Genomic DNA, 23,174 nt, shown 5'->3' with positions numbered 1-23,174 from the left:
GGCCAGAGCAGCCCTGCTTTGGGGGGCGGCTGAGTGGGCTCCGACCCCCGGCTGCAGTGTAGACATTGGAGAGGTTACTGCAAGTGCTGCTAGCCCCAGGGTTATGCTGCAGTGTGGACAGACCCTCCCAGCTGGCCTGTGGGCAAAAGTCATCCCCCCCGCTGGGGAAACCGAGGCACAGGCAGGCTTCATAAAGTGCGACAACACATTCCCCGGCCAGGGTTTGAACTGTGCGAGCCGGGGGGGCGTCAGGGGCCCCCCAGAGAAGGGGAAAGCAGCTGAGACGCCACTGCTGGTAACGGATACACCTGGGCAGCGCATGGTGCAGCCATGGTGGGTTCTCGTAACCGAGAGACACCGAATCGCAGCCCACCGGCGGGGCAGGGAGGGCTCTGTCCCGGGGGTTGGGTTCAGGGCCTTCCAATGTGGGGGAGCCCCCTGCATCCCTGAGCCACCAGCGCCGCAGAGACACGGCTGGGTGAGGACCAGGTGGGCATGGTGACCAACCTACCCCAACCCCCCAAATGCTCAAGGGGTGGCTCGGGGCAATGGGTGCCCCAAGCTGGCTGACCCTGGGGGGAGGTGGGTCCCCTGCCCCTTTTGCTCCCTGGCAGACGAGGGGAGGAGGTCGTGGCAGGGCCCCAAGTCACTGGCTAAGACACCTGGGGTTTCTCTGGCTGAGGGCAAACATAGGGAGCTTCCCCCACTGGGGAAACCGAGGCACGCAGGAGTCATAAAAATGACAAAATTCCTGTCGTCACAAGTCCCCTTTGGTACAAGGGTTTCCTGTGGCACCTCGATACCAGAGCTGGGAAGGGGGGCTCTATGTTACAGGGGAGCCCTGGGGCACCTTGATACCAGAGATGGGAACAGGGGGCTCTATGTTACAGGGGTGTCCTGGGGCACCCCGATACCAGCGATGGGAACGGGGGGCTCTATGTTACAGGGGAGCCCTGGGGCACCCCAATATCAGAGATGGGAACGGGGGCCCCTCTGTTATATGAGAGCCCTGGGGCACCCCAATGTTGGCAATGAGAAGGGGGGTGACCTGCTGGTAATAAAGAGGAACTGGGGGAGACAGCACGATCAGAGGGGGTGCTGTGGGGTACTGGGTGGAAGAGATGGGGGGCTGGTACGGTCAGAGAGGTGGGACACCTTTGCTGGTTTTTCAGGTTCAAGGGAGGCAGCCCCAGGACCTCCCAATATGACAAAGGTTTGGGGAGCCCCAGAGGATTATGGGGGATCCCCGGAGAACCCCCCTGCCTTGGTGTCAGACCCCAGACCCAGGTAACACAAAACCAGCCAAACCTTTATTGTCTCCAAACTGAAGAGAAGGTGGATTTCGGGGGGGCTGGTGGAGGGGGTTTGATCCCAGGCGGGGAGGCGAGGGCTGTGTGTTGGGGGGCCGAGGGAGACATCCTGTGGGGGTTGGGTGGGTCTCTGTGCCCTCCCCCCGATCTCACTGCACGGCCTGTTCGTTTGCGCTGCTGCTGGAGTCTTGGGGTTTCATGACGTCGGGGAGCTCCGGGGGGCTGGAGAAGGAGTCGATGCGGAGAGCCTCGAAGGAGTCATCTGGAGGAGGAGAGACGGTCAGAGAGGCAGGATCAGCCCCCCAGGATCCCCACGGCCTCTTCCCCCCAAGCACTCACCCCCGGCTCGGAAAGCCAGGCCCACTGTGGCCGGGGCCTGGGGCCGCGCCGTCTGGCTGGTGAAGCCGCAGTCTCCCAGGGTCTTGCTGTCGTCTAGCAGCTGGTCATCCTGGGACGGAGAGAAGGGAGAGCGGAGCGGCGCCGCATGAGCCGCAAAGATGCAGCTGCCTCTGGGGCGGAGCAGCTGGGGAACCGCCGCATATAACACGGCACAGGACTGACGGCCAAGGGGAGAGCGCCCCCTGCTGAGCCCCCTGCCTGTTCCCCGCAGCACATGACCCCTGCCCAGCCCCTGGCCCACAGCCTCCCCTGCCCAGCTTCCTGCCCAGCCCCAACCAGTCCCCTACCCAGCCCCCTGCCCCATGGTGCCCCCTGCCCAGCCCCCAGGCCCATACGCGCCCCGTGCCCAGCCCCCCACCAGCCCCCCCACCCCATGGTGCCCCCTGCCCAGCCCCCCACCCGTCGCCTGCCCCATGGTGCCCCCTGCCCAGCCCCCAGGCCCATGGTGCCCCCTGCCCAGCCCCCAGGCCCATGGTGCCCCCTGCCCACCCCCCAGGTCCATACGCGCCCCGTGCCCAGCCTCCACCAGCCCCCCCGCCCCATGGTGCCCCCTGCCCAGCCCCCCCGCCCCGCCCCGCACCTTGTAGAGCCGCTGCTCCTCGGGGGGCCGCTTGAGGATGCCCTCCACGATGCGCTTCAGCTCGTACACGGTGCTGGACTCCTTGGCGTCGGTGAAGATGGTTGTCTTGTGGCGCCGGATCATCAGGAACACGTCCTGGGGGGGGGGGGGGCAGGCGGACACGCGGCGCAGCGCCGGGCCCTGCCTGCCCCCCCCGGGGCGTGCCTCAGTTTCCCCCCCCGGCTGAGCGCCGGGCCCCGCGCGCCCCCCCCCGGGGCGAGCCTCAGTTTCCCCCCCGGCTCAGCGCCGGGCCCCACCTGCCCCCCCCCGGGGCGTGCCTCAGTTTCCCCCCGGCCCAGCGCCAGGCCCCGCCTGCCCCCCCCCGGGGCCTGCCTCAGTTTCCCCCCCGGCTCAGCGCCGGGCCCCACCTGCCCCCCCCCGGGGCGTGCCTCAGTTTCCCCCCGGCCCAGCGCCAGGCCCCGCCTGCCCCCCCCCGGGGCCTGCCTCAGTTTCCCCCCCCGGCTCAGCGCGGGGGCGGCTCCCGGGCGGGGCCCCGGCAGTGGGGGAGGGGCGGTCCCGGGGGGGGAGGGGGGGTCGGTCTCTCTCGCTCGCTCACCATCCCGGCCGCTCCCCGCTCGCCCAGACGCAGCCGCAGCCCCCGGCTCCGCCACCGTCCCAGCCTGCACCGCGCGACCCGCGACGCACGGCGCGCGACCCCGCGCTGGCCGCCATCTTGGGAGAGGCCGGGTCAGCGGAGCGGCAGGACCAATGGGGAGGGTGGAACGGCCCAGCGGGCCGCCATGCTTGGAAGGTCAATTCGTAAAAAGGCGGACGCGAGCGGCCATGTTGGGATGGTCAGTTCCGCGTCCGGCCGCCATAGCGGGGAGGGGCGACATGTTGAGAAGGTCGCGTGCCAATTCGCCATCTTGGAAAGGTCAACGTTCAGGGAAGGGAGGGGAAACACTTGCCCGCAGCCATTTTGAGAAGGTCCAATGACCTTTTGCGGACCCTGCCCTGCCGCCATGTTGGGAAGGTCAATTGAGTGGGGTGAGCCCGGACGCCTGGGTTCTATGCCCCAGCCCAGGTCGCTGCACGGACCCCCTCCCCAGACTGAGATCTGTGAGGCAGCCCCAAGCCCCTGCCCCAACGTTTAGCCAAGACACCCGAGCGGATCCCGGCCAACCTGCCGGGTGTGACTTTCCCGGTGGCGAACTTCCCTCTGAACAGTGCCGCTGCCTCCGACACCTTTCCTGCCACCCCTGTCCCCACTGGGCTTCCGCAGCCGACCGGCTGGCCTCGAACCTCCTCGCTGGCCTCGAATCTTCCGGCACCCACCAAGCCCTGGCCCGTCCCCCGCCTTCATATGGCAGCGAGAGCCCCCTGTGTCTGCATGTGGAGATCGGCCCATGTGGGCGCGGCGCCATGACAGACGTGTAGGCTGCAGCTGTTGGAGAGAAGACAAAACGGACCCGTTGGGATAATCCACGCAGTGCAACACAAGGGGGCGTTGTGATGCCGACAGACCCTGGGGGGTATCGAACCTGGGCCCTCGGGAGCTAAATGCATGAGCCTCTCCTGCAGGAGCTAAAAACCACATGGCTCTTAGCTAAGGCTGCAGAGCAAACTCCTCTCTTTCTCTCAGGGGTCTCGGTGCCACTAGATGGGCCAGCCCAGAACACCCCACCCGGGAGGTGTGTAGGTTACAGCTGCACGTCTGAATTCCCAGTCGGGACCCAGGAGGGAGTGGGACATGGGGGGCACGTAGGGGCAGATCCCAGAGCAGGCGGCGATGCTTCGATTGGCTAATCTGCCCTGCCCCTTGACAATAAACGGACCCCAGCGCACAGGCACGGGCTGACTTTTATTTTTCTCCGTGGGTGCTCCACCCACATTCCGCCCCAAAGCCCCGCCTCCGCTCCGCCCCTTCCCTGAGGCCCCGCCCTCACTCTGCCTCTTCCCACCCCTGCTCCGCCCCCTTCCCAAGGTCCCCCTCCCGCCAGCCCCTCGCCACCCCCCAGCACCTCCCACCAGCTGCGGCGAGTGGGTGCTGGGCACCCCCTATTTTTTTCCATGGGTGCTCGAGCCCTGAAGCACTCGTGGCGTCGGTGCCTAGGCTCCAGCTCCGAGTCCCTTCCAAGTGTCACCTGTGGTGTCCAGCCCCTGAGCCTCCGTTCCCAAAGCACCAGCAGACCCCAGTTGCCCAGTAAAAGGAAATTGATTCCAGAAAGAACAGAGCTTCAACTGGAAACAGGTGGGAGAGATGGGAACAACCGGTCACGTACAAAACAAACCAGAAACCACAAACTAGGACCTACCCCGATCAATAGTCACCTTTCCTAGCTAGCAAAGTAGCGCGTCACCCCCAAATTCACTCCTTTGCAGTGTTTGCCCTGCCCCATGGAACCAGGACACCCCCGGGTCCCCGCTCATCAAGATACGCACAGAGAGGCCTTCTCCACCTGTGGGCTGCTGGACCAGTCGCTTGTCTCCGTTCACAGACGGGGTCAGCCCCTCGCTGCCCTGTCGTTCCGTTTCACCTCCATGCGGTTCCGAAGGTTTGCCGTTGTCTTGGAGGGTTTCCATTGACTTCTTCTGGGCTGGGACAAGGGTAGAGAACTGAACCGTGAATCCCATCACCCCCGTTACTGGTGATCGCTGCTACCTGAATGGGCCACCACTGAGCCGTCTGATTCCCTGGTGACAATCTTGCACTCTAAGACCGCCAGGGCTCACATTTCACTGTTCGTTAAATATTCCTTAAATATGACCCGTCCACACATCTCGCAGTGATTCGGAGTTTCTATCATAGAATCTCAGGGCTGGAAGGGACCTCAGGAGGTATCTAGTCCCACCCCCTGCTCAAAGCAGGACCAATCCCCAACTAAATCATCCCAGCCAGGGCTTTGTCAAGCTGGACCTTAAAAACCTCTAAGGAAGGAGATTCCACCACCTCCCTACGTAACGCAGTAAGTCACAAGCTTTCGGTAGAGACCTCATGTGCAGCTCGGCTGCTGGTTTTCTAACTCTGAAAATACGTATTATAGATTCTTACTCTTTGTACCCGCTTTCCTTCCTAATACTGATACGTGTCTTTATTGCAAAGTCGTCTGGTTAGTGTGGAAAGAGCAACTTCACGCCGTGTTTCACCAGGGCAAGCTAACGCCCCACGTTTACTACGGTTGTGCTTCATACTGGTTTTTAACAGCCTGGTATTAAATAGGCTGTACGAGGGTTGTGCACTCGGGGAATAATACTAGTAACATTTGTGCTTGTTCTGAAACCAAAGGCCCACATCCACATGGGGGAAAACAGAATAACCACGTGCCAGCATCGCTGTACCCTGGAGCGCCGTGTAAATTGCTGACACTTGTTTCCAAATGTGCCTTTTTAAAATGGGTTTCTTAAAAAAGTGAGGTTGGATGCTTAAGTTGTTTGTGATTTAGGGGCATAAGCACTGAACTTTTTCTTTTCTCTGAGAAAATGTACGCGTGACCTCGGGCGGGTGGGGGAGGCGAAGGGCTGTGTGGTTTTTTTAAAAGTATTTTGTCGCAAACTGTTTCAGGTTTGGATGCTTACGTATACGGGGTGCCAGATGTGGGCCGTGTAGGTTTTGAAATGATTATAAAAGTTGCTTTTCCTGTTTAAAATATTTAGGAACACGCACGGGTGGGTTTTCTGCAGCGCTTTGTTGCAATTGCCAACTGCTTTTGAGGGCTTAAAATACTAGGAGATTTTTTTATCACTCTGTGCAAATGTATGTTTAAAAACGGGACAAAAAATTGGTTTTGATGCTTAAATTGCTTGTGATTTAAGGGCACAGGAAATGTGTCTTCCCCCTTCCCCACCCAGGAAAATGTACGTGTGATCTCAGGAAAGGAAGGGAGATAAAAGTGTGTTTTTAAAAGGTATTTTGATGCAAACTGTTTGGTTTTGGATGCTTAAAATACTGTTTTTTTTTTTACTCTGTGCAAAACTTGGGGGCGGGGGAATTGTTTGTGTAACGCAGTGACTTTTAAACAGCCCCAACGCAACAACTCCCACCCCCCAGATTAGCACTTGATTTTTCACTTTCACACAACCGTTTCCTGTGTCTTGTAATCATGTTGACTCCCCACAGTCCGGTCAAAACAAGAGAAATCCTTAGACCCGAGTGCAAAGAAGCCAAAAGAAAAACGAACGAGAGGAGCGAGACTCTCCAGGATCAACCGTCGACAGACGGTTGAAACCTAGTAAATATGTTTTGATGATTTGTTTGGTTGCTTAACTGGTTTTGTTGTTAAACGAATACCTAGGTGTGGGTAGGTTTCGGTGAGAGGCAGAGATTAGAGATTATAGAGTTAAGGGGTTTGTGAACATTGTTTATTTGATGCTAAATTGGGGCATCTTTTTGCTAATCAATCCTGTGTAACTCTCCCGACCTGCCGCAGTCAGAGCTAGGAGACGTGGCCAGCAGAACCACCAAACAACCAGGCATCTGCCCAGCCCGTTAACAACACAGCCAGCAGATGAGCGCAGACAAAGCATCAGGCCAACCCAAACCTTGGCTCCGGCCAGCCAAAACAAACGACTCCAAAATCAGCACGGCAGCCACACCTTCAGCTCCGCTGCGGTTCACACCACACCGAGCCCTGAGAAAGCTGTGAGCGAAAACACGAAAGCGGGTTGTGCTTTAGGGCGGCGAATAGAAAAACCCCAGGGCTGCAAACACAGACAGCGCCAGCGTGGCTACGGGCTGCAGAAACATGGTAGCAACAATTCCTCTCGTCAGGTCTGCTCTCGTTAATACCAGCAGTAAGGAGTCTGGAGACTGGAAGCAAACATTGACGATGGATGTTCGGTCCCTGAGTACCGACCCTTTGAGTGACTTGGAAAGCAGGGTGGATAAAAATCAGTGATTGGTTCTTTTATTTAAATTGGATTTTTTTTATAAAATGTTTTTCGAGGAAAACACCCATCTAAAGATAGTTTTAATTAAGATACATTATAGCTCAAAGATCTCGCCTCGTGGAATAGGGATTAAAAATTCTAATTCGATAGTAGGAGACAATATCTTCATGTCATGTTTAAGAAAAGTTTTGTAAATGAGTTCCACTAGTTCATAGACCCAATCTCATGGGGCTCCAGGGGCTGCTGTAGAGATTATTGAGGTTAATCTTTCTATCTACCCACCGGGACTCACTGCTCGGTCTAGAAGATACCCGGGGCAGCTCCAGGCACCAGCGCAGCAAGCTCCGGAGTGGCCGCCCCAAGCACCTGCTTGATAAGCTGGTGCCTGGAGCCGGCCCTGCTGAAAGACACTTGACTGCTGTGCTTGGGGCCGCCGCTGAAGATACCAGCCGAGATGCTTAGTTTTGCAGTTCTCAAACTGTGGATTTGTGTCTCCAGAGGTAACATGGTTGTTAACAGCAAAATGTTTTCAGTGCAAAAATGTTTTAAAATAAATAAATAATTTACAGAGGTGAGAAATAACAGACCACAACGCTATTGTCCCTCTGCAAATGTGTGTACACAGAGTCAATCCCTCACCTCTCTCGAAAAGTGCAAAGTTTCAAAAAGCTGAATGAATAGAAGATAGTTGGGAGCGGAATAGATCTGGACAAGGAGAAGAAGTCTGGAGGTAATCGTGAGAAGCGAGGGACATTTGCTTTTTTGTTAAAATATTATGTTTGCTGCTGAAGAAAAAAATCCAGAACACTTAACGTTGTTGTTTTAGTTAAATAAAACAATGTAAATGTCTGTCTGGTGATGTTCTCCTCATGCGGCAAGAAAATCCTCCAAATATTAATGATTGGAGATAGTTGAACTGGAGATAGTTCACCTCTCAGTGACTTCATAAATATCTGCTTCAATTACCTTTGGTAAATGAAATGATCAAACAATCATTAATTTTCTGATACAGCTGTAAAACTCATCTGAAAAGTTTTCCAAATAAATCACGGTTTAGAAATGTATCGTGTGTACCTTCTACACATGAAACCTGCATCTAGCTCCGAGTTGTGAAGAATATGTATTACGGTTCTAACAACCAACGAGAACACACTTTTATGTAGAAAACCATGATTAAATCGAGTCTTCCTGACTAGTGACGTAGGTCAATTTGATTGAAATCAAATCCACCCGTTGGAAAGACCAATAAATGTACAAAGTCGATGCTGGTGGCGGTCGAAGATTGGGGTTTTCTAACAGGAGACGGTAGCACTGCCCACACGGGCCTAGGCATGGGGCTCACAGCCGTGCGGATAACAGGGTTTGAAAACACGAGGGTCTGCGCAGGGTTGCAGAGGGGGTGCTCAGCAGCGACAGGTGGAATGAGCGTTTGGATCTGCAGGGTTTGGGGGACAAACAGCCGCCTGCCAAAACTATGGACTAGAATCACTGCAAAACCCCAAAACTGTAGAAAAGGCTGAAGGGGCGGGGAGGAGAAAACACAACGGTATGACTGAGAATGAGGGGTGGGATCACGGAGAGGCTGATTCCGAGCAGCCCACGTAGCGGGGTTCCCATCTGCTCGCGAGAGACCCCGGCCCTGATGCTCAAACAGCGGCTGATGCAGAAGAGCCCCCCTCAGCGATGGGGTTTCTCCCCAGAACTTTCCAATGCAGCTGGTTCTCATAGACTGTAAGGCCAGAAGGAACCATCCGGGTCATTGAGCCTGACCTCTCGCACGTTGGAGGCGGGGCTAGTGGAACGACAACGTTACAATCGATTGTTCGGTTTTCAGTTCAAACCAGAGCACCCCACGGCCTACGCAATGGAGGCCTTCGTGTTTTTTCCATTTCAACCTGTCACTTTGGTGCTTCATGATTTGGTTTTTCAATTGAAATGGACGTTGGAGAACCATAGCAAACACCCCCCCAAAAAACGCCCCCCGCTTTGAAATGCTGGAGAGGGGGGAGTTTGTTCTTCCAGCGTGGTTTATAAATACGGGAGAGGCGTGCGACCCCGGGCAACGTGTTGGTGTTAGAACGGTGCTGACTTTGGAAACAATGTGATTTTTCAACCGTTTAGCGACTTTGCGAGGCTAGAAAGCCTGACCCAGAGTGTGCCATGAACTCCCGAGGGGTTATTACACCTGATGATTTAATTGGTGTTGGTCCTGCTTCGAGCAGGGGGTTGGACTAGATACCTCCTGAGGTCCCTTCCAGCCCAGATATTCTATGATTCTATGACCCACAGGTGTATCAACTCCTGAGCTTCTGTTTGATTTACTACCAATCTGAGCTCCCCGCCCCCCTTTTGGGCGGTGAATGCCCCTTAGTCCTAATTACTGACAATGTTTCCAACCCCCGGCAGGGCCTAATATCTTCAACCCTGCTGGAAAGCGAAGGAAGAGTCACCCCTAACCCTGGTCTTATAGCGCCGCTGAAGGAGATAGAGGCGCCTTCGGCGGGTCGATGGGGCCGGGTCAGCGCTGCTGCGCTCAAGCGGGTGTGTCAACGTCCGGGCTTTACACAAAACGCGAGAGCTCCTTGCTTGTCCTTTAAACTCACCTCGCTGGTTTTATTCCCCCGGTTTCTCCTGCAGGCATTTCAGGCTGGGAATCCGTCTCTTTTCGTACATAGCCAGGATCAGGCAAGCTATTGTATTGCACCGACATACGGCCCTTGAAAACCAACCACCCTGCCCCATCAAACCCTTCCTCTTATCCAAGGCCCCCGGGATGGAAACACGGATGGTCCCAGAGATATTGTTAGTCGCAGGTGCCAAGTTTTCTTAGGTTTGTCCCGGCACCATCCTCTGACTTCATCCTTTCGAATTTCTTACCAATCCTCTTTTTCCTAAGCAGGGCTCGGTGAGGATCGGGCAGGCAGTGTGACGCCCTAAGCCGGGAACCTTCGATTCGCTAATTCTCTTTAAACCACCATCCGGGGCGCTAGCGCTTGGCACAGCATTTACCGAGGGGGCACCGGGGGCTACATTTTGGTGGGTTAAGCACAGAGATTGCGTTTGTGTGGGGAACCTACGGCTTCTTCCCAGGCCCAGCTCAGCACCCAGGCCGGCGCTGGCGGTTTCTGTCCTCTGAAGTCCACACAGTCACGATGCTGCTGGCCCGGCGCGTCTCTAACGCGGCCCTCACAATCTTCCGTAAGCTTCTGGGCCGAGGGCCGTCCTGCCGTCCGCACGGCTGTCGTCCTCGACCCGCTCCGCGTCCTCTTCAGCAATTTGTCTTGGCGTTGAGCAAAACCACGCTGGGCCTGATTCATCTTCGCTCGCTGAGGCACGGCTGGCAGTGGCCTCCGGGCAGGGCCGGCTTCAGGATGCATCTGTACCTTACGTCCGGACTCAATACACATGAGGCGGTAAAAACCCCTCAGCACCGGTGCACCTAATGCATTTCCCTGATGCATTAACCTTGTTGGGGGCGGCAAAACGAAGTCCCCAGCACCACATAAACTAACCTTATTGGGGGTGGCGAAACAGTTCCCCAGCACCGCTCTGCATCTGATCTTGCTGCACAGTCAATAAGTTCAATGGTGTGAGCCCAAGAGCCAAGCATGCAGAGACAGACATGCCCTAGATCTGCTCGAGATAGCTTGCTAAGAATAGTAGTGTTGATTTCATGACACAGACTAGCCACCCAAGTACCAGCCCGCTGTACCCCATAGTCAGGTGGCTAGCTCATAACACCACCCACGCCACATCATCCTCACTGCTATTGTTAGACCTAGTGTGTGTCTATCTGCCAGAGTTGGGAGGCACGCACCCAGCTGCAGTGTAAATATTCCCCATGTCAATTATTCCAAAGAAGATAAATTGCATGGAATTCAGTGTACTATGCAGATTTTTCAAACAGCCGAAAAGCTTAAGTCCTAACTGCCCTGTGTGGCTATCATAGAGTTTCACTGACTTTGCATCTTACTGATTATTGCACCATATTGCTTACTGATTTTTGCCTTACCACACCTGTTCTTGTTCAAATCAATGTAATGCACAGATTCACTGACTTTTAAACTGTACAGCTAAGAAGGCCATGTGCATGCCCCATGAAGCCTATTTTTCAAATAGTAAAGTGCTAATGTTGTTGAAATAGACTGTACGTGTGCAAAGTACAATTTTCAAATCTTCATAACTGTGATAAATTCAAACCAAATGTCATGACAATTTTGAAAGGCGCTTCTCCCAAAAGGCAATTTTCCTGCCAGCTTTTAGCTTCCTATTCCTGCCTACTTCAGTGCCAGACCTGATTTTTCTTAAAAATAAAATCACAGTCATTTTAATAATGGGAGAAATGTTATTTTCCCCTCTCATTCTTAAAAATGGCGGAACTGTTTTTGCTCAAAATTTCAAGGGAAAAAAAATCATCCCCAAGAAGAGGCCAATTTTGGTAAATTTCAGGCCAAAAAGTAACAGTTTTGTAAAGTTCTGAGCAGTTGAAAACAGAGCAATAGAATGTAAATGCTTAGACACCTTTACCCACATCTGCTAGCTAGAACTCCAGTTTCAGATAGATTAAATGGATTAGGCCAGGGGTAGGCAACCTATGGCATGTGTGCCAAAGGCGGCACGTGAGCTGATTTTCAGTGGCACTCTCACTGCCCGGGTCCTGGCCACCGGTCTGGGGAGCTCTGCATTTTAATTTAATTTTAAATGAAGTTTCTTAAACATTTTAATTTTTTTATTTACTTTACATACAACAATAGTTTAGGTTTCAGAGTAGCAGTCGTGTTAGTCTGTATCCGCAAAAAGAACAAAAAGTACTTGTGGCACCTTAGAGACTAACAAATTTATTTCAGCATAAACTTTCATGGGCTACAACTCACTTCTTCGGATGCATAGAATAGAACACACAGGAGAGCTTTATATATACAGAGAACATGAAAAGGTGGAAGTATGCATACCAACAGGAAGAGTCTAATCAATTGAGATGAGCTATCGTCAGCAGGAGAAAAAAAAACTTTTGAAGTGATAATTGAGATGACCCATAGGAGGTGTGAGGAGAACTTAACATAGGGAAATAGATTCAATTGGTGTAATGACCCAACCATTCCCAGTCTCTGTTTAAACCTAAGTTAATTGTATCTAATTTGCATATTAATTTGAGTTCAGCAGTCTCTCTTTGGAGTCTGTTTTTGAAGTTTTTTGTTGCAAAATTGCCACCTTCAAGTCTGTCACTGCCACCACCACCACGCAGCACAGAGACTGGGTCAGGCCGGGCTCTGCAGCTGCGCTGCCCCAGAAGCTCGCAGCCCAGATGCCCAGAGCTTTGCGCTAGCGGCAGAGCGAGTGAGTTGAGGCTGCGGGGAAGGGGCTGGCGTTAGCCTCCCAGGCCAGGAGCTCGGGGGCCGGGCAAGACAGTCCCACAGGCCATAGTTTGCCCACCCCTGAGTTAGCATATAAAGTGTAGACACTTTACTTTGACAGAATGGGCAAGAAAAATATGGGCCCAGCCAAAGCATAGAAGCAATTTGATGTAACCTCTCTTCAAGCAGGCCATTTTAACGCTTCCCTTTTACATACTATCTTCAGGGGCTTTATGTAAACTCCCCCTCAGTAATGATTAACCTGGGAAAAGCGTAGGATAGAAAAAGCAGATGTAGATCATTCAAATAGACTGTTGCCAAGTCTGTTGGCATCTATAGGAAACCAAGAAAGTCAGCAACTCCAGTGCCGGCAATGACTCTGATCATAAAAAAAAATCCCATTTTTAGACTCGCTCATGAGATTTTGGCTACCTAATAACTGGACCTGGGAGAAGCACACCTACTGATTTTTGGGTCTGTTTTCTATTCTTAAACGTGGAGCAAATTCATATCCCACCTGTCAAAAAACACAGAGAGCGAGATACATATTTTTCTGTGGTGGTTTCTTTTCATAATTTTTAGTGTCTTTTTTCTTCATGTTCATCCCTGTGTATTTATTCAAGGCACCCATTTTTGTTTTGGGGAGGATGTTTTCTCCATTCTACTAGACACTGTTATGTTTATTGTCCTGCCACCATCATGAAAACTGTTTCACAAAGCTAGAGGCTTTATAAAATGTCAAAAAACTGTTGGGCTGTCCAGTCCATAAATACCTTTTAGAAAATAACAGATCTTCCAACTAGGTCTAAATAATTATCTTCTCTATTTCCCCTACTCCTACTGTTCATCTAACAATTATGGCACCACAACAAAATTCATGGCATATTTCCCACATCATTTCTCTTTCTTATCCTCTCTTTTGGTCTGTGTCAAGCTTGCCTGTACTTTTCCTTTTATGGGCAGCTTCATCTCCATGTTAGACCAAAACTGTGCTAGATAACCAGTAAGGGCCATCAACTAAACCCTCTTAATCCTAATTTCCCTTGAGGGGCTTTCCCACCTTGGGGACCTTTTTGGGTAAAAGACAAGCTCTTCTTGCCCTATATTCGTCTGACCTTCTGACAACATGGCAACCCTTCAGCATAACTCCTTTCACAAAAGAACAATTTCATATCTAGTGGGGTGATTGTTTTCAATTACTTAACTGTGTATTCACGCTGGTGATGATCAAATGCACAGATAAATGCAGCATGTATGCAACTGACATTTGCAAAATAATACAATGCGAAACTGTCTTCTATGTCGACATTTTATGACTTTCAAAAAAAACCCTAAATATGCAAGTCAGAATGCATCAATTCTCCGCGTGTATAAATCTGTGTGGTATAAATCTGCTCCTTGAACATCTGTCAGATACTTCTTTGTATAATGTATGAGAACATGTAAGTGTGAAATTCATATCTATCTATCTCTATATATCGATATATATAGAGAGATAGATAGATCAAAATGGAGAGAAAGAGGGAGATCATCTCTCAGAGCTCATCCAGAGCTCTGTGATAATAATAGAGAGCCCCTGAGGCAGCCAGCCCTGATTACAGAATGGGCCCCACCTGAGAGAAATTAGGTGATTTCAGGTTAACTACTGAGTGGGCCCAGCTGAGGAAGGGCTGGAGGAAACAGAATGCAGGGAGTCAAAAGGTGCCTGCAGGGTGTTGAGTGAGCACCCAGGGGAGAGACTGGGAGACCTAGAAGGGAAGGAAAGAGGCGAGGAAGGAAATGGCCCAGGGAAAATGGTAACATGGGTAGAGGATTTGATTGAGCTGTGCAGTACAGAGCCCTGGGCTGGAACCTGAAAGTGAGGTTGGGACTGGATTCCCCCCCCAGCCCCGAGGAAGCGGTGTACAAAGGTAGCTGAGCCCAGAGAGGGGGCTGCAGTCTGAATGTGACCTCGCTGAAGAAGGAGCTGTGGAGAGGCTGGAAGGTTGCACTTGCTTTTGACCTTATTCCATTGGTCCTTTGGAAGAAATTTCATACCAAATGAAATCCAAGATTGCCTACCTGGAACTTCTTTTTTTGGATGGGATAAGTACTGCTGGTAAGTCATATAAATATCTGTGCTGCTAAGATTTGAATTTACTTAGCTCCTGGCCTAGCCCAAATTTGATTGTGTTTTTTATGTATTTTGTTTGTTTGTTTGTTTGTTCTTATTTTAGATTGTGCTACCTTGGAACAATAAATAAAGTCCAAAATAGAAGAGGCCCAGTCTGTGCATTAAGGGCAGGCTTGCTCTCTCCTTTATTTTCACTGAGCAGTACTTTCATTCCAGAAGTCATCCCCCTGACTTCAGTGGGAAACTTTTACTAATAAGACACTAGAAGTGTGTGCTGTAGCAGCAGTGATCCCTTGTTGCCACATTGTCAAGAGCTCAGTTCCCATTTGGGTGCTTTAGTGAAGTGGACAGACTTTCAAAAGTGCTCCACACCTGCCAGCTCCCACCATTCTAGCCTCCTGAAAATCTGATGCTAAATGTTTGTCAGTACCCTCTTTAAATTCAGAAGGAATGTGGGCTCTTTTCTGGTCGAGTAGTTCTGAGACATTGTAGCTCAGGATAATAGAACAGACTTGATTCTGCAATTGAGCTAATTCAAATGATTGTGGTCCCTTGCTGAACTACATTTCCCAGGATTATTTCAACCTAAGATGAGAACTCTTCCTGTTCCCAGGTATGAATTGCAAGCCCTGCAAAGTCTTGATAGAGCATCTTAAACAGCATAGTGTAGAGCCCATCCAACCAGGTATGCATGGATGTCTAAATGACTCAGTTTCATTAGCCCCGATTTAGCTTCTCCGTCCAAAAACTGTGTAACTTAAATTATCCTGTAATTCTATGTTTTCTTAAATACTCCTTTTTCATCAGCTCACTACCTGTCAGCTTCTTATTTCTGTTAAAATAGTTTTGAATTTGAGTGTGGCTCGCTGACCCTGGAAGGAACAGGCTAAAGACTGTGCCCTGGCTGGAGGGGTGAGTTATCTGCAAGAAACCACCCCAGCCCCAGAGTGAGTGTTGACAAGGACACTGTGAGGCTATGCCTGGCCATGAGGAAGTGCATAGTGGTGAGTAAAGCCTGTTACAAGGCTTTTTCTTACATTCCTTTAACTGCAGCATGTCTACACTTTTGTAGTTTTCCTTGTCCACTCTTACCTCCTGGCAAGCACTGTATCCCAGCCCAGGTGTACAACCAGCTGATGATAGCACCTTTGGCGAACAGTAAATGACATACTGTTCTTGGCTACTTTTATATTGTGTGACTCCATGTGCTGCTAGACCCCTATCTGCAGAAGGGATTCTTTCAGCAGCAAAGTAACTTGAAGTGATTTACTTTGTCCATATTGGATACAAAGTTAAGGAGGTGGGGAGCCTCACTCCAGGTTGCACTTGCTTTTGAAATTTTTATTTCCTTATTCCATAGGTCCTTTGGAAGAAATTTCATACCAAATGAAATCCAAGATTGCCTACCTGGAACTTCTTTTTTTGGATGGGATAAGTACTGCTGGTAAGTCATATAAATATCTGTGCTGCTAAGATTTGAATTTACTTAGCTCCTGGCCTAGCCCAAATTTGATTGTGTGTTTTTTATGTATTTTGTTTGTTTGTTTGTTCTTATTTTAGATTGTGCTGCCTTGGAACAATAAATAAAGTCCAAAATAGAAGAGGCCCAGTCTGTGCATTAAGGGCAGGCTTGCTCTCTCCTTTATTTTCACTGAGCAGTACTTTCATTCCAGAAGTCATCCCCCTGACTTCAGTGGGAAACTTTTACTAATAAGACACTAGAAGTGTGTGCTGTAGCAGCAGTGATCCCTTGTTGCCACATTGTCAAGAGCTCAGTTCCCATTTGGGTGCTTTAGTGAAGCGGACAGACTTTCAAAAGTGCTCCACACCTGCCAGCTCCCACCATTCTAGCCTCCTGAAAATCTGATGCTAAATGTTTGTCAGTACCCTCTTTAAAGTCAGAAGGAATGTGGGCTCCTTTCTGGTCGAGTAGTTCTGAGACATTGTAGCTCAGGATAATAGAACAGACTTGTTTCTGCAATTGAGCTAATTCAAATGATTGTGGTCCCTTGGTGAACTACATTTCCCAGGATTATTTCAACCTAAGATGTGAACTCTTCCTGTTCCCAGGTATGAATTGCAAGCCCTGGAAAGTCTTGATAGAGCATCTTAAACAGCATAGTGTAGAGCCCATCCAACCAGGTATGCATGGATGTCTAAATGACTCAGTTTCATTAGCCCCGATTTAGCTTCTCCGTCCAAAAACTGTGTAACTTAAATTATCCTGTAATTCTATGTTTTCTTAAATACTCCTTTTTCATCAGCTCACTACCTGTCAGCTTTTTATTTCTGTTAAAATAGTTTTGAATTTGAGTGTGGCTCGCTGACCCTGGAAGGAACAGGCTAAAGACTGTGCCCTGGCTGGAGGGGTGAGTTATCTGCAAGAAACCACCCCAGCCCCAGAGTGAGTGTTGACAAGGACACTGTGAGGCTATGCCTGGCCATGAGGAAGCGCATAGTGGTGAGTAAAGCCTGTTACAAGGCTTTTTCTTACATTCCTTTAACTGCCGCATGTCTAAAACAACTACACTTTTGTAGTTTTCCTTGTCCACTCTCTCTTTTCCTACAGCTCATGGCAAGCACTGTATCCCAACCCAGGTGTACAACCAGCTGATGATAGCACCTCTGGGGCGTCCCGCCGATGGCCGCGGAGCGGCCAGCGGGGGGACGCGTCCCGCCGATGGCCGCGGAGCGGCCAGCGGGGGGACGCGTCCCGCCGATGGCCGCGGAGCGGCCAGCGGGGGGACGCGTCCCGCCGATGGCCGCGGAGCGGCCAGCGGGGGGACGCGTCCCGCCGATGGCCGCGGAGCGGCCAGCGGGGGGACGCGTCCCGCCGATGGCCGCGGAGCGGCCAGCGGGGGGACGCGTCCCGCCGATGGCCGCGGAGCGGCCAGCGGGGGGACGCGTCCCGCCGATGGCCGCGGAGCGGCCAGCGGGGGGACGCGTCCCGCCGATGGCCGCGGAGCGGCCAGCGGGGGGACGCGTCCCGCCGATGGCCGCGGAGCGGCCAGCGGGGGGACGCGTCCCGCCGATGGCCGCGGAGCGGCCAGCGGGGGGACGCGTCCCGCCGATGGCCGCGGAGCGGCCAGCGGGGGGACGCGTCCCGCCGATGGCCGCGGAGCGGCCAGCGGGGGGACGCGTCCCGCCGATGGCCGCGGAGCGGCCAGCGGGGGGACGCGTCCCGCCGATGGCCGCGGAGCGGCCAGCGGGGGACGCGTCCCGCCGATGGCCGCGGAGCGGCCAGCGGGGGGACGCGTCCCGCCGATGGCCGCGGAGCGGCCAGCGGGGGGACGCGTCCCGCCGATGGCCGCGGAGCGGCCAGCGGGGGGACGCGTCCCGCCGATGGCCGCGGAGCGGCCAGCGGGGGGACGCGTCCCGCCGATGGCCGCGGAGCGGCCAGCGGGGGGACGCGTCCCGCCGATGGCCGCGGAGCGGCCAGCGGGGGGACGCGTCCCGCCGATGGCCGCGGAGCGGCCAGCGGGGGGACGCGTCCCGCCGATGGCCGCGGAGCGGCCAGCGGGGGGACGCGTCCCGCCGATGGCCGCGGAGCGGCCAGCGGGGGGACGCGTCCCGCCGATGGCCGCGGAGCGGCCAGCGGGGGGACGCGTCCCGCCGATGGCCGCGGAGCGGCCAGCGGGGGGACGCGTCCCGCCGATGGCCGCGGAGCGGCCAGCGGGGGGACGCGTCCCGCCGATGGCCGCGGAGCGGCCAGCGGGGGGACGCGTCCCGCCGATGGCCGCGGAGCGGCCAGCGGGGGGACGCGTCCCGCCGATGGCCGCGGAGCGGCCAGCGGGGGGACGCGTCCCGCCGATGGCCGCGGAGCGGCCAGCGGGGGGACGCGTCCCGCCGATGGCCGCGGAGCGGCCAGCGGGGGGACGCGTCCCGCCGATGGCCGCGGAGCGGCCAGCGGGGGGACGCGTCCCGCCGATGGCCGCGGAGCGGCCAGCGGGGGGACGCGTCCCGCCGATGGCCGCGGAGCGGCCAGCGGGGGGACGCGTCCCGCCGATGGCCGCGGAGCGGCCAGCGGGGGGACGCGTCCCGCCGATGGCCGCGGAGCGGCCAGCGGGGGGACGCGTCCCGCCGATGGCCGCGGAGCGGCCAGCGGGGGGACGCGTCCCGCCGATGGCCGCGGAGCGGCCAGCGGGGGACGCGTCCCGCCGATGGCCGCGGAGCGGCCAGCGGGGGGACGCGTCCCGCCGATGGCCGCGGAGCGGCCAGCGGGGGGACGCGTCCCGCCGATGGCCGCGGAGCGGCCAGCGGGGGGACGCGTCCCGCCGATGGCCGCGGAGCGGCCAGCGGGGGGACGCGTCCCGCCGATGGCCGCGGAGCGGCCAGCGGGGGGACGCGTCCCGCCGATTGCCGCGGAGCGGCCAGCGGGGGGACGCGTCCCGCCTCTTTCATAATGATGTGGGTTGGGGGAGGTAGTTCCCTTTTATGGACACCCAGTCAGCCAGTTAGTTATAAAATCCTTCTTAGCTCTTCTCTATTTGCTTTACTTCTGAAGGGTTAAATAGTCTCACTGCATTTCATAGGTAAAAGGAAGTGAGTGCGCATGGGGCTTGAACTTTCTAAAACTGAGGAAACGTCTCCCTTTTTCTGTCTTTCTGTCTGTCCTCCGAACTGGAGAGACGAACAGGTTAGATACCATTGGCTCGCTGACCCAGCCATTGGCTCGCTGACCCAGCCATACCCCAGACCAGAATCCATGACTGTGGTTGTAGACCCAGTTCCTGGGACCCAGCCAGAACCCATGCAAGGATCAGATCCGGCAGAGCAGTCAGCATCACAGCCTGCGCTTACAACCCCACCAGAGTCAGGAGCCAGCACCAAGGAGCTCCATGAAGCCTGCACCTGCAGCAGCAGCTAAACCGGTGCAAGGTCAACTGGAGCCTGAAATACCACCTAGCGCACCAGCGTAGAGCAGTTCACAGTCAATGGAGACACCCACATCATCTGCATCGCTTCGTGTGACCCAGCCAAAGTTCACAACATAACGAGGAACTAACGTCTTATGGAGCAGTTCCAGGTAGAGCAGGAAGCGGATGAGAGCCTCAAGGGAGCTTGGATGGCAGCCCAGAGTAACCTACTCACCTCTCATCTCTTCTAATAGGTCCAGGTGTGTTGTAGAAGGAGGACTCTTACACAAGGAGACCCTTTCTGGTGGGCACAGGGAGGACTGGCTTCCTCAGAGACAGTAGTTCCAACTAAGTATAGGGAAAAACTCTGGAGCTTAGCCCACGATCACCCTAGTGGCCATGCTGGGGTGAACAGGACCAAAGACCATTTGGGGAAGTCATTCTGACTGGGAGGGAATCAGCAAGGACATTTCTACCTATCTCTGGTGTCGTGAGGTGTGCCAGAGAGTGGTAAAGCCCAAGACTAGGTCAAGGCCCCTCTTCAGCCACTCCCCATGATTGAGGTTCCATTTCAGCATGTAGCTGTAGATATTCTGGGTCCTTTCTCTAAGAAGACATCCAGAGGAAAGCTGTACATACTGACTTTCATGGCCACAATGCCAGGGCTGGTGTCGGCTGTGGCCGCAAGGCCAGGGCCGGCGCCTGAACCATCTGAACTAAGGAGTCTGCTACAACTTTGACTTAAGGGTCACGTGGCTTTCAGCTCATACAGTCAAGGCTCTTACACTAAGATTCAAATGTCCAAGGTTCAATCCTGCCCACTGAAAACTAGGGCCTGTCAGCGTTACAAGTGGGGGCTCATCTGAGATGTCAACTGGGAAGTTTTTGAAGCTCAGAATGTCCTTCAACATGTCCTCTCCCAGAAGTACACCCATAGGTGTTTTACCTCTTCCAGGGGCCGTGTAGATCGGGGTGGCCAACCTGTGGCTCTAGACCCATGTGCGGCTCTTCAGAAGTTAATATGCGGCTCCTTGTATAGGCACCGACTCCAGGGCTGGAGCTACAGGCGCCAACTTTCCAATATCCAGGGGGGTGCTCACTGCTCAACCCCTGGCTCTGCCACAGGCCCTGCTCCCACTTCACCTCTTCCTGTCCCATCCCCTGAGCCTGCCGTGCCCTCGATCCTCCCCCCTCTCACCCAGAGCCTCCTGCACGCCACAAAACAGCTGATCGGGAGATGAGGGGAAGGAGGGGGAGACGCTGATCGACAGGGCTGCCGGTGGGTGGGAGACACTGGGAGCAGGGTGGGGGAGCTGAGGGGAGGCTGCTGAGTATAACTGTGGCTCTTTGGCAATGTATATTGGTACATTCTGGCTCCTTCTCAGGCTCACGTTGTCCATCTTGGTGTAGATTATAACATGCAAACACTTTGCCCAGGATTCTAACACCCTAGTGCTATTTACTTCAACACACAGAAAATACACAGATTGGAACCAAAATTGTAAACTCTACATGCAATTCCCTGTCTGTTTCCTCAACACACCAAACCAGTCTATGGGCCTGGATTAGGGTCACTTGGTGTCATCCAACATCCTTCTGTTGCAATGCATCACTTATATGCACAAAAACCCAGCCTTCTCCCCCGGCTCAGATAACCTTACCTTGGCCAGTTTATCCCCTGCCTTCCTCTGCCCCAACTGTCCTGTGGCTCTTCCCCCAGTGATTTCTTTTAGAACCTTTTGTTCTCTGTCAACCTTCAGGAACTTTCCACTCCTAACCCCCATTCTCCTTAACATCAACTTGGCCAAACTGCTTCCCTACTTAGCATAAGTATGTTTCCCATTGTCCTCAGCCTAGTGGGTACCTGCTGTAGGTCCTGTCCATCAGGATGGATACGCATAGAAAGAGGTTTCCTATGATTAGGAAATTTCATGACGACAACTTCATAATATCAACTAGAATTCACAAGTCTTACAGACAGACCCCCCCCCCACCCGACATGCACACAAACAAATAAAGACACACAAATCAGGCTTCTGTACACTCAAGTCAGCAATTCTATCCCTCAGTTTTCTGACCAACTGGTGTCACCCCTCCACACCCTCCAGATCAGGCTTGTGTGCTCCTTGCCACCAACAACCAATTTGGTGTACAGAATGTATTAAACTTTCAGAATTAACATGAACAATGCCTACAAATTACCTAAAGCCAACATTTAAAATGATAGTAATAAACCTGCTGGTGGCATCAGATCTAGTGAGGATCTACCTCTCCACCAACTTCTAGTGGTGGATAGTAATTCTGAAAATACTACTTGGCACTGAAAGGACAGGGGCAGGGAATCTAACAGGACCAGAACTGAGACAGATGCAAGGCCATGCAAGTTCATAATTATACAGCCCGAAAATAACACTAAGGTTTAATAATGCTTAAAGATACTCATATTTTGGATTTCTAATGCTGAAAGATGTTATTCTTTATTCTTTGGCACCAAGAAATGCATTTTTCCACAGTATTTGCTCAATTCTTAACCATCATCCTGTGACGTGTGTTAAAATGACCGTTTGACATGTAGCAACTCACAATAGCTCCACTCTACATGAATTTCTGCTTATGTGACCTTGATGTATATTAGAGTTAGGTGTCACTAGCATTGCAGCTCTTGCCGCTGGCGGGCATGTTTCATTGTGGCTGAGTTATTGCATATCAAAGTTGTGGAGTGGGTCATCTTGACTCTACCTTGCAAATTGAAAAAAAAAATTCACTCAAATATTTATTTTTGCAGTAAATTAAAGATTTGACATATTAATAAATTCTCAGAAGTGTAGAGAAATGAATTATAATTCATATTCCTTCCGTACGCGCACAGGAATTGAAATGATGACATCTTCCTTATTTTATTTGTATTTTTTTCATTTTTTCCTTTCTTTTTTTCATTTTATTTTTTTCCTCGAATTTGGAACTCCATTTAACTTGGCGTCCTAGGTGACCGCCTAGTTCACCTATATGAACGGGCCACCCCTACACACTCACTCACTCTCTCTCTCTCTCTCTCTCTTTCATTCCTTCCTGTGATGGGGTGTTTACCCCACTGTTGCCTGGAAAGGGTTGATGCAGACTGGCTGAATGAGGGAGCCCACCTGAGGAGGAACAAGCTGGACTGGGACTATAAAGACACGAGATTGGAAGCAAAAGGACTGGTAGGAAACTCTGTAGTTCCAGCCTTGGAGAAGGGAGGTCTGGTTGGGCTAGCAAACCTGGAGTCAGGAGAAGCTAGGGCTCAGGAAAAGGCAGGAAGGTTCTAGAAGAGACCAGACCTTGACTGTTGACTAGTGGGTCCCTAAGCTGGAACCTGGAGGAGGGTGGACCCAGGTTTCCCTGCCAGCCACTGAGAGAGTGGCATGATGAAGCAGTGAATGGGAAGACTGCCTAGGGCTGCTGGTAAAGACAGACTTTCCCACCCCAGGAGGTCTGCTCTGGGGTCTTCCGTGGCCCCGCTCCCCTGACCAAAGCGCCGGCTGGAGCACGGCAAGCCCTGCGGCCCCGGATGGAGCTCCGACCGGAGCACGGCAAGCCCTACCCTGCAGCCCTGCTACCCCAGGGCTCTGGGGGCTATTTAAATGGCCACTGCTGCCCCCCCTGCCTGCAGCCAGCTCTGCACCCTATGCCCACAGCCAACCCCTGCCAAACCCCCAG

The 23,174-nt window shown here is 53.2% G+C and overlaps 1 protein-coding gene and 1 long non-coding RNA gene across 4 annotated transcripts; one reads left to right on the top strand and one right to left on the bottom strand.

The window, feature by feature from the left end:
* Nucleotides 1–1,288: 1,288 nt before the first annotated feature.
* Nucleotides 1,289–3,005, bottom strand: ELOB (elongin B). The gene is made up of 4 exons (XM_045016340.1): nucleotides 2,885–3,005; nucleotides 2,290–2,424; nucleotides 1,650–1,758; nucleotides 1,289–1,572 (listed from the first exon to the last, which is right to left on the bottom strand). The coding sequence occupies exons 1-4, from the start codon at nucleotides 2,885–2,887 to the stop codon at nucleotides 1,460–1,462; spliced, it is 360 nt and encodes a 119-aa protein (XP_044872275.1). The 5' UTR covers nucleotides 2,888–3,005; the 3' UTR covers nucleotides 1,289–1,459.
* An 11,251-nt stretch (nucleotides 3,006–14,256) lies between these two features.
* On the top strand, nucleotides 14,257–22,915 carry LOC123370097. Of its 3 annotated transcripts, XR_006579270.1 has the most exons (5): nucleotides 15,587–15,626; nucleotides 15,983–16,066; nucleotides 16,693–16,764; nucleotides 16,924–17,083; nucleotides 19,249–20,522. It is a non-coding gene; the product is annotated as an uncharacterized LOC123370097 (long non-coding RNA). The 3 variants fall into 3 exon arrangements; XR_006579269.1 differs by lacking the exons at nucleotides 15,587–15,626; nucleotides 15,983–16,066; nucleotides 16,693–16,764 and adding exons at nucleotides 14,257–14,493; nucleotides 22,585–22,915 and having other exon boundaries at nucleotides 16,902–17,083; nucleotides 19,249–19,738; XR_006579268.1 differs by lacking the exons at nucleotides 15,587–15,626; nucleotides 15,983–16,066; nucleotides 16,693–16,764 and adding an exon at nucleotides 14,257–14,493 and having other exon boundaries at nucleotides 16,902–17,083.
* The last annotated feature ends 259 nt before the right edge of the window (nucleotides 22,916–23,174 follow it).

This window comes from Mauremys mutica, chromosome 4 (genome assembly GCF_020497125.1).
Source record: "Mauremys mutica isolate MM-2020 ecotype Southern chromosome 4, ASM2049712v1, whole genome shotgun sequence".
In the NCBI taxonomy this organism is placed as follows: domain Eukaryota; kingdom Metazoa; phylum Chordata; order Testudines; family Geoemydidae; genus Mauremys; species Mauremys mutica.
This window is presented reverse-complemented; position numbering and strand designations above follow the sequence as displayed.

Bases quoted from the DNA above. Each gene is read 5' to 3' on its own strand.
- ELOB (XM_045016340.1), bottom strand. The intron at 1,759-2,289 runs GTGCGGGGCGGG...TCTCCGTCCCAG, and splicing joins AGGAGCAGCGGCTCTACAAG to GATGACCAGCTGCTAGACGA. The intron at 1,573-1,649 runs GTGAGTGCTTGG...CTCCTCCTCCAG, and splicing joins CCTGGCTTTCCGAGCCGGGG to ATGACTCCTTCGAGGCTCTC.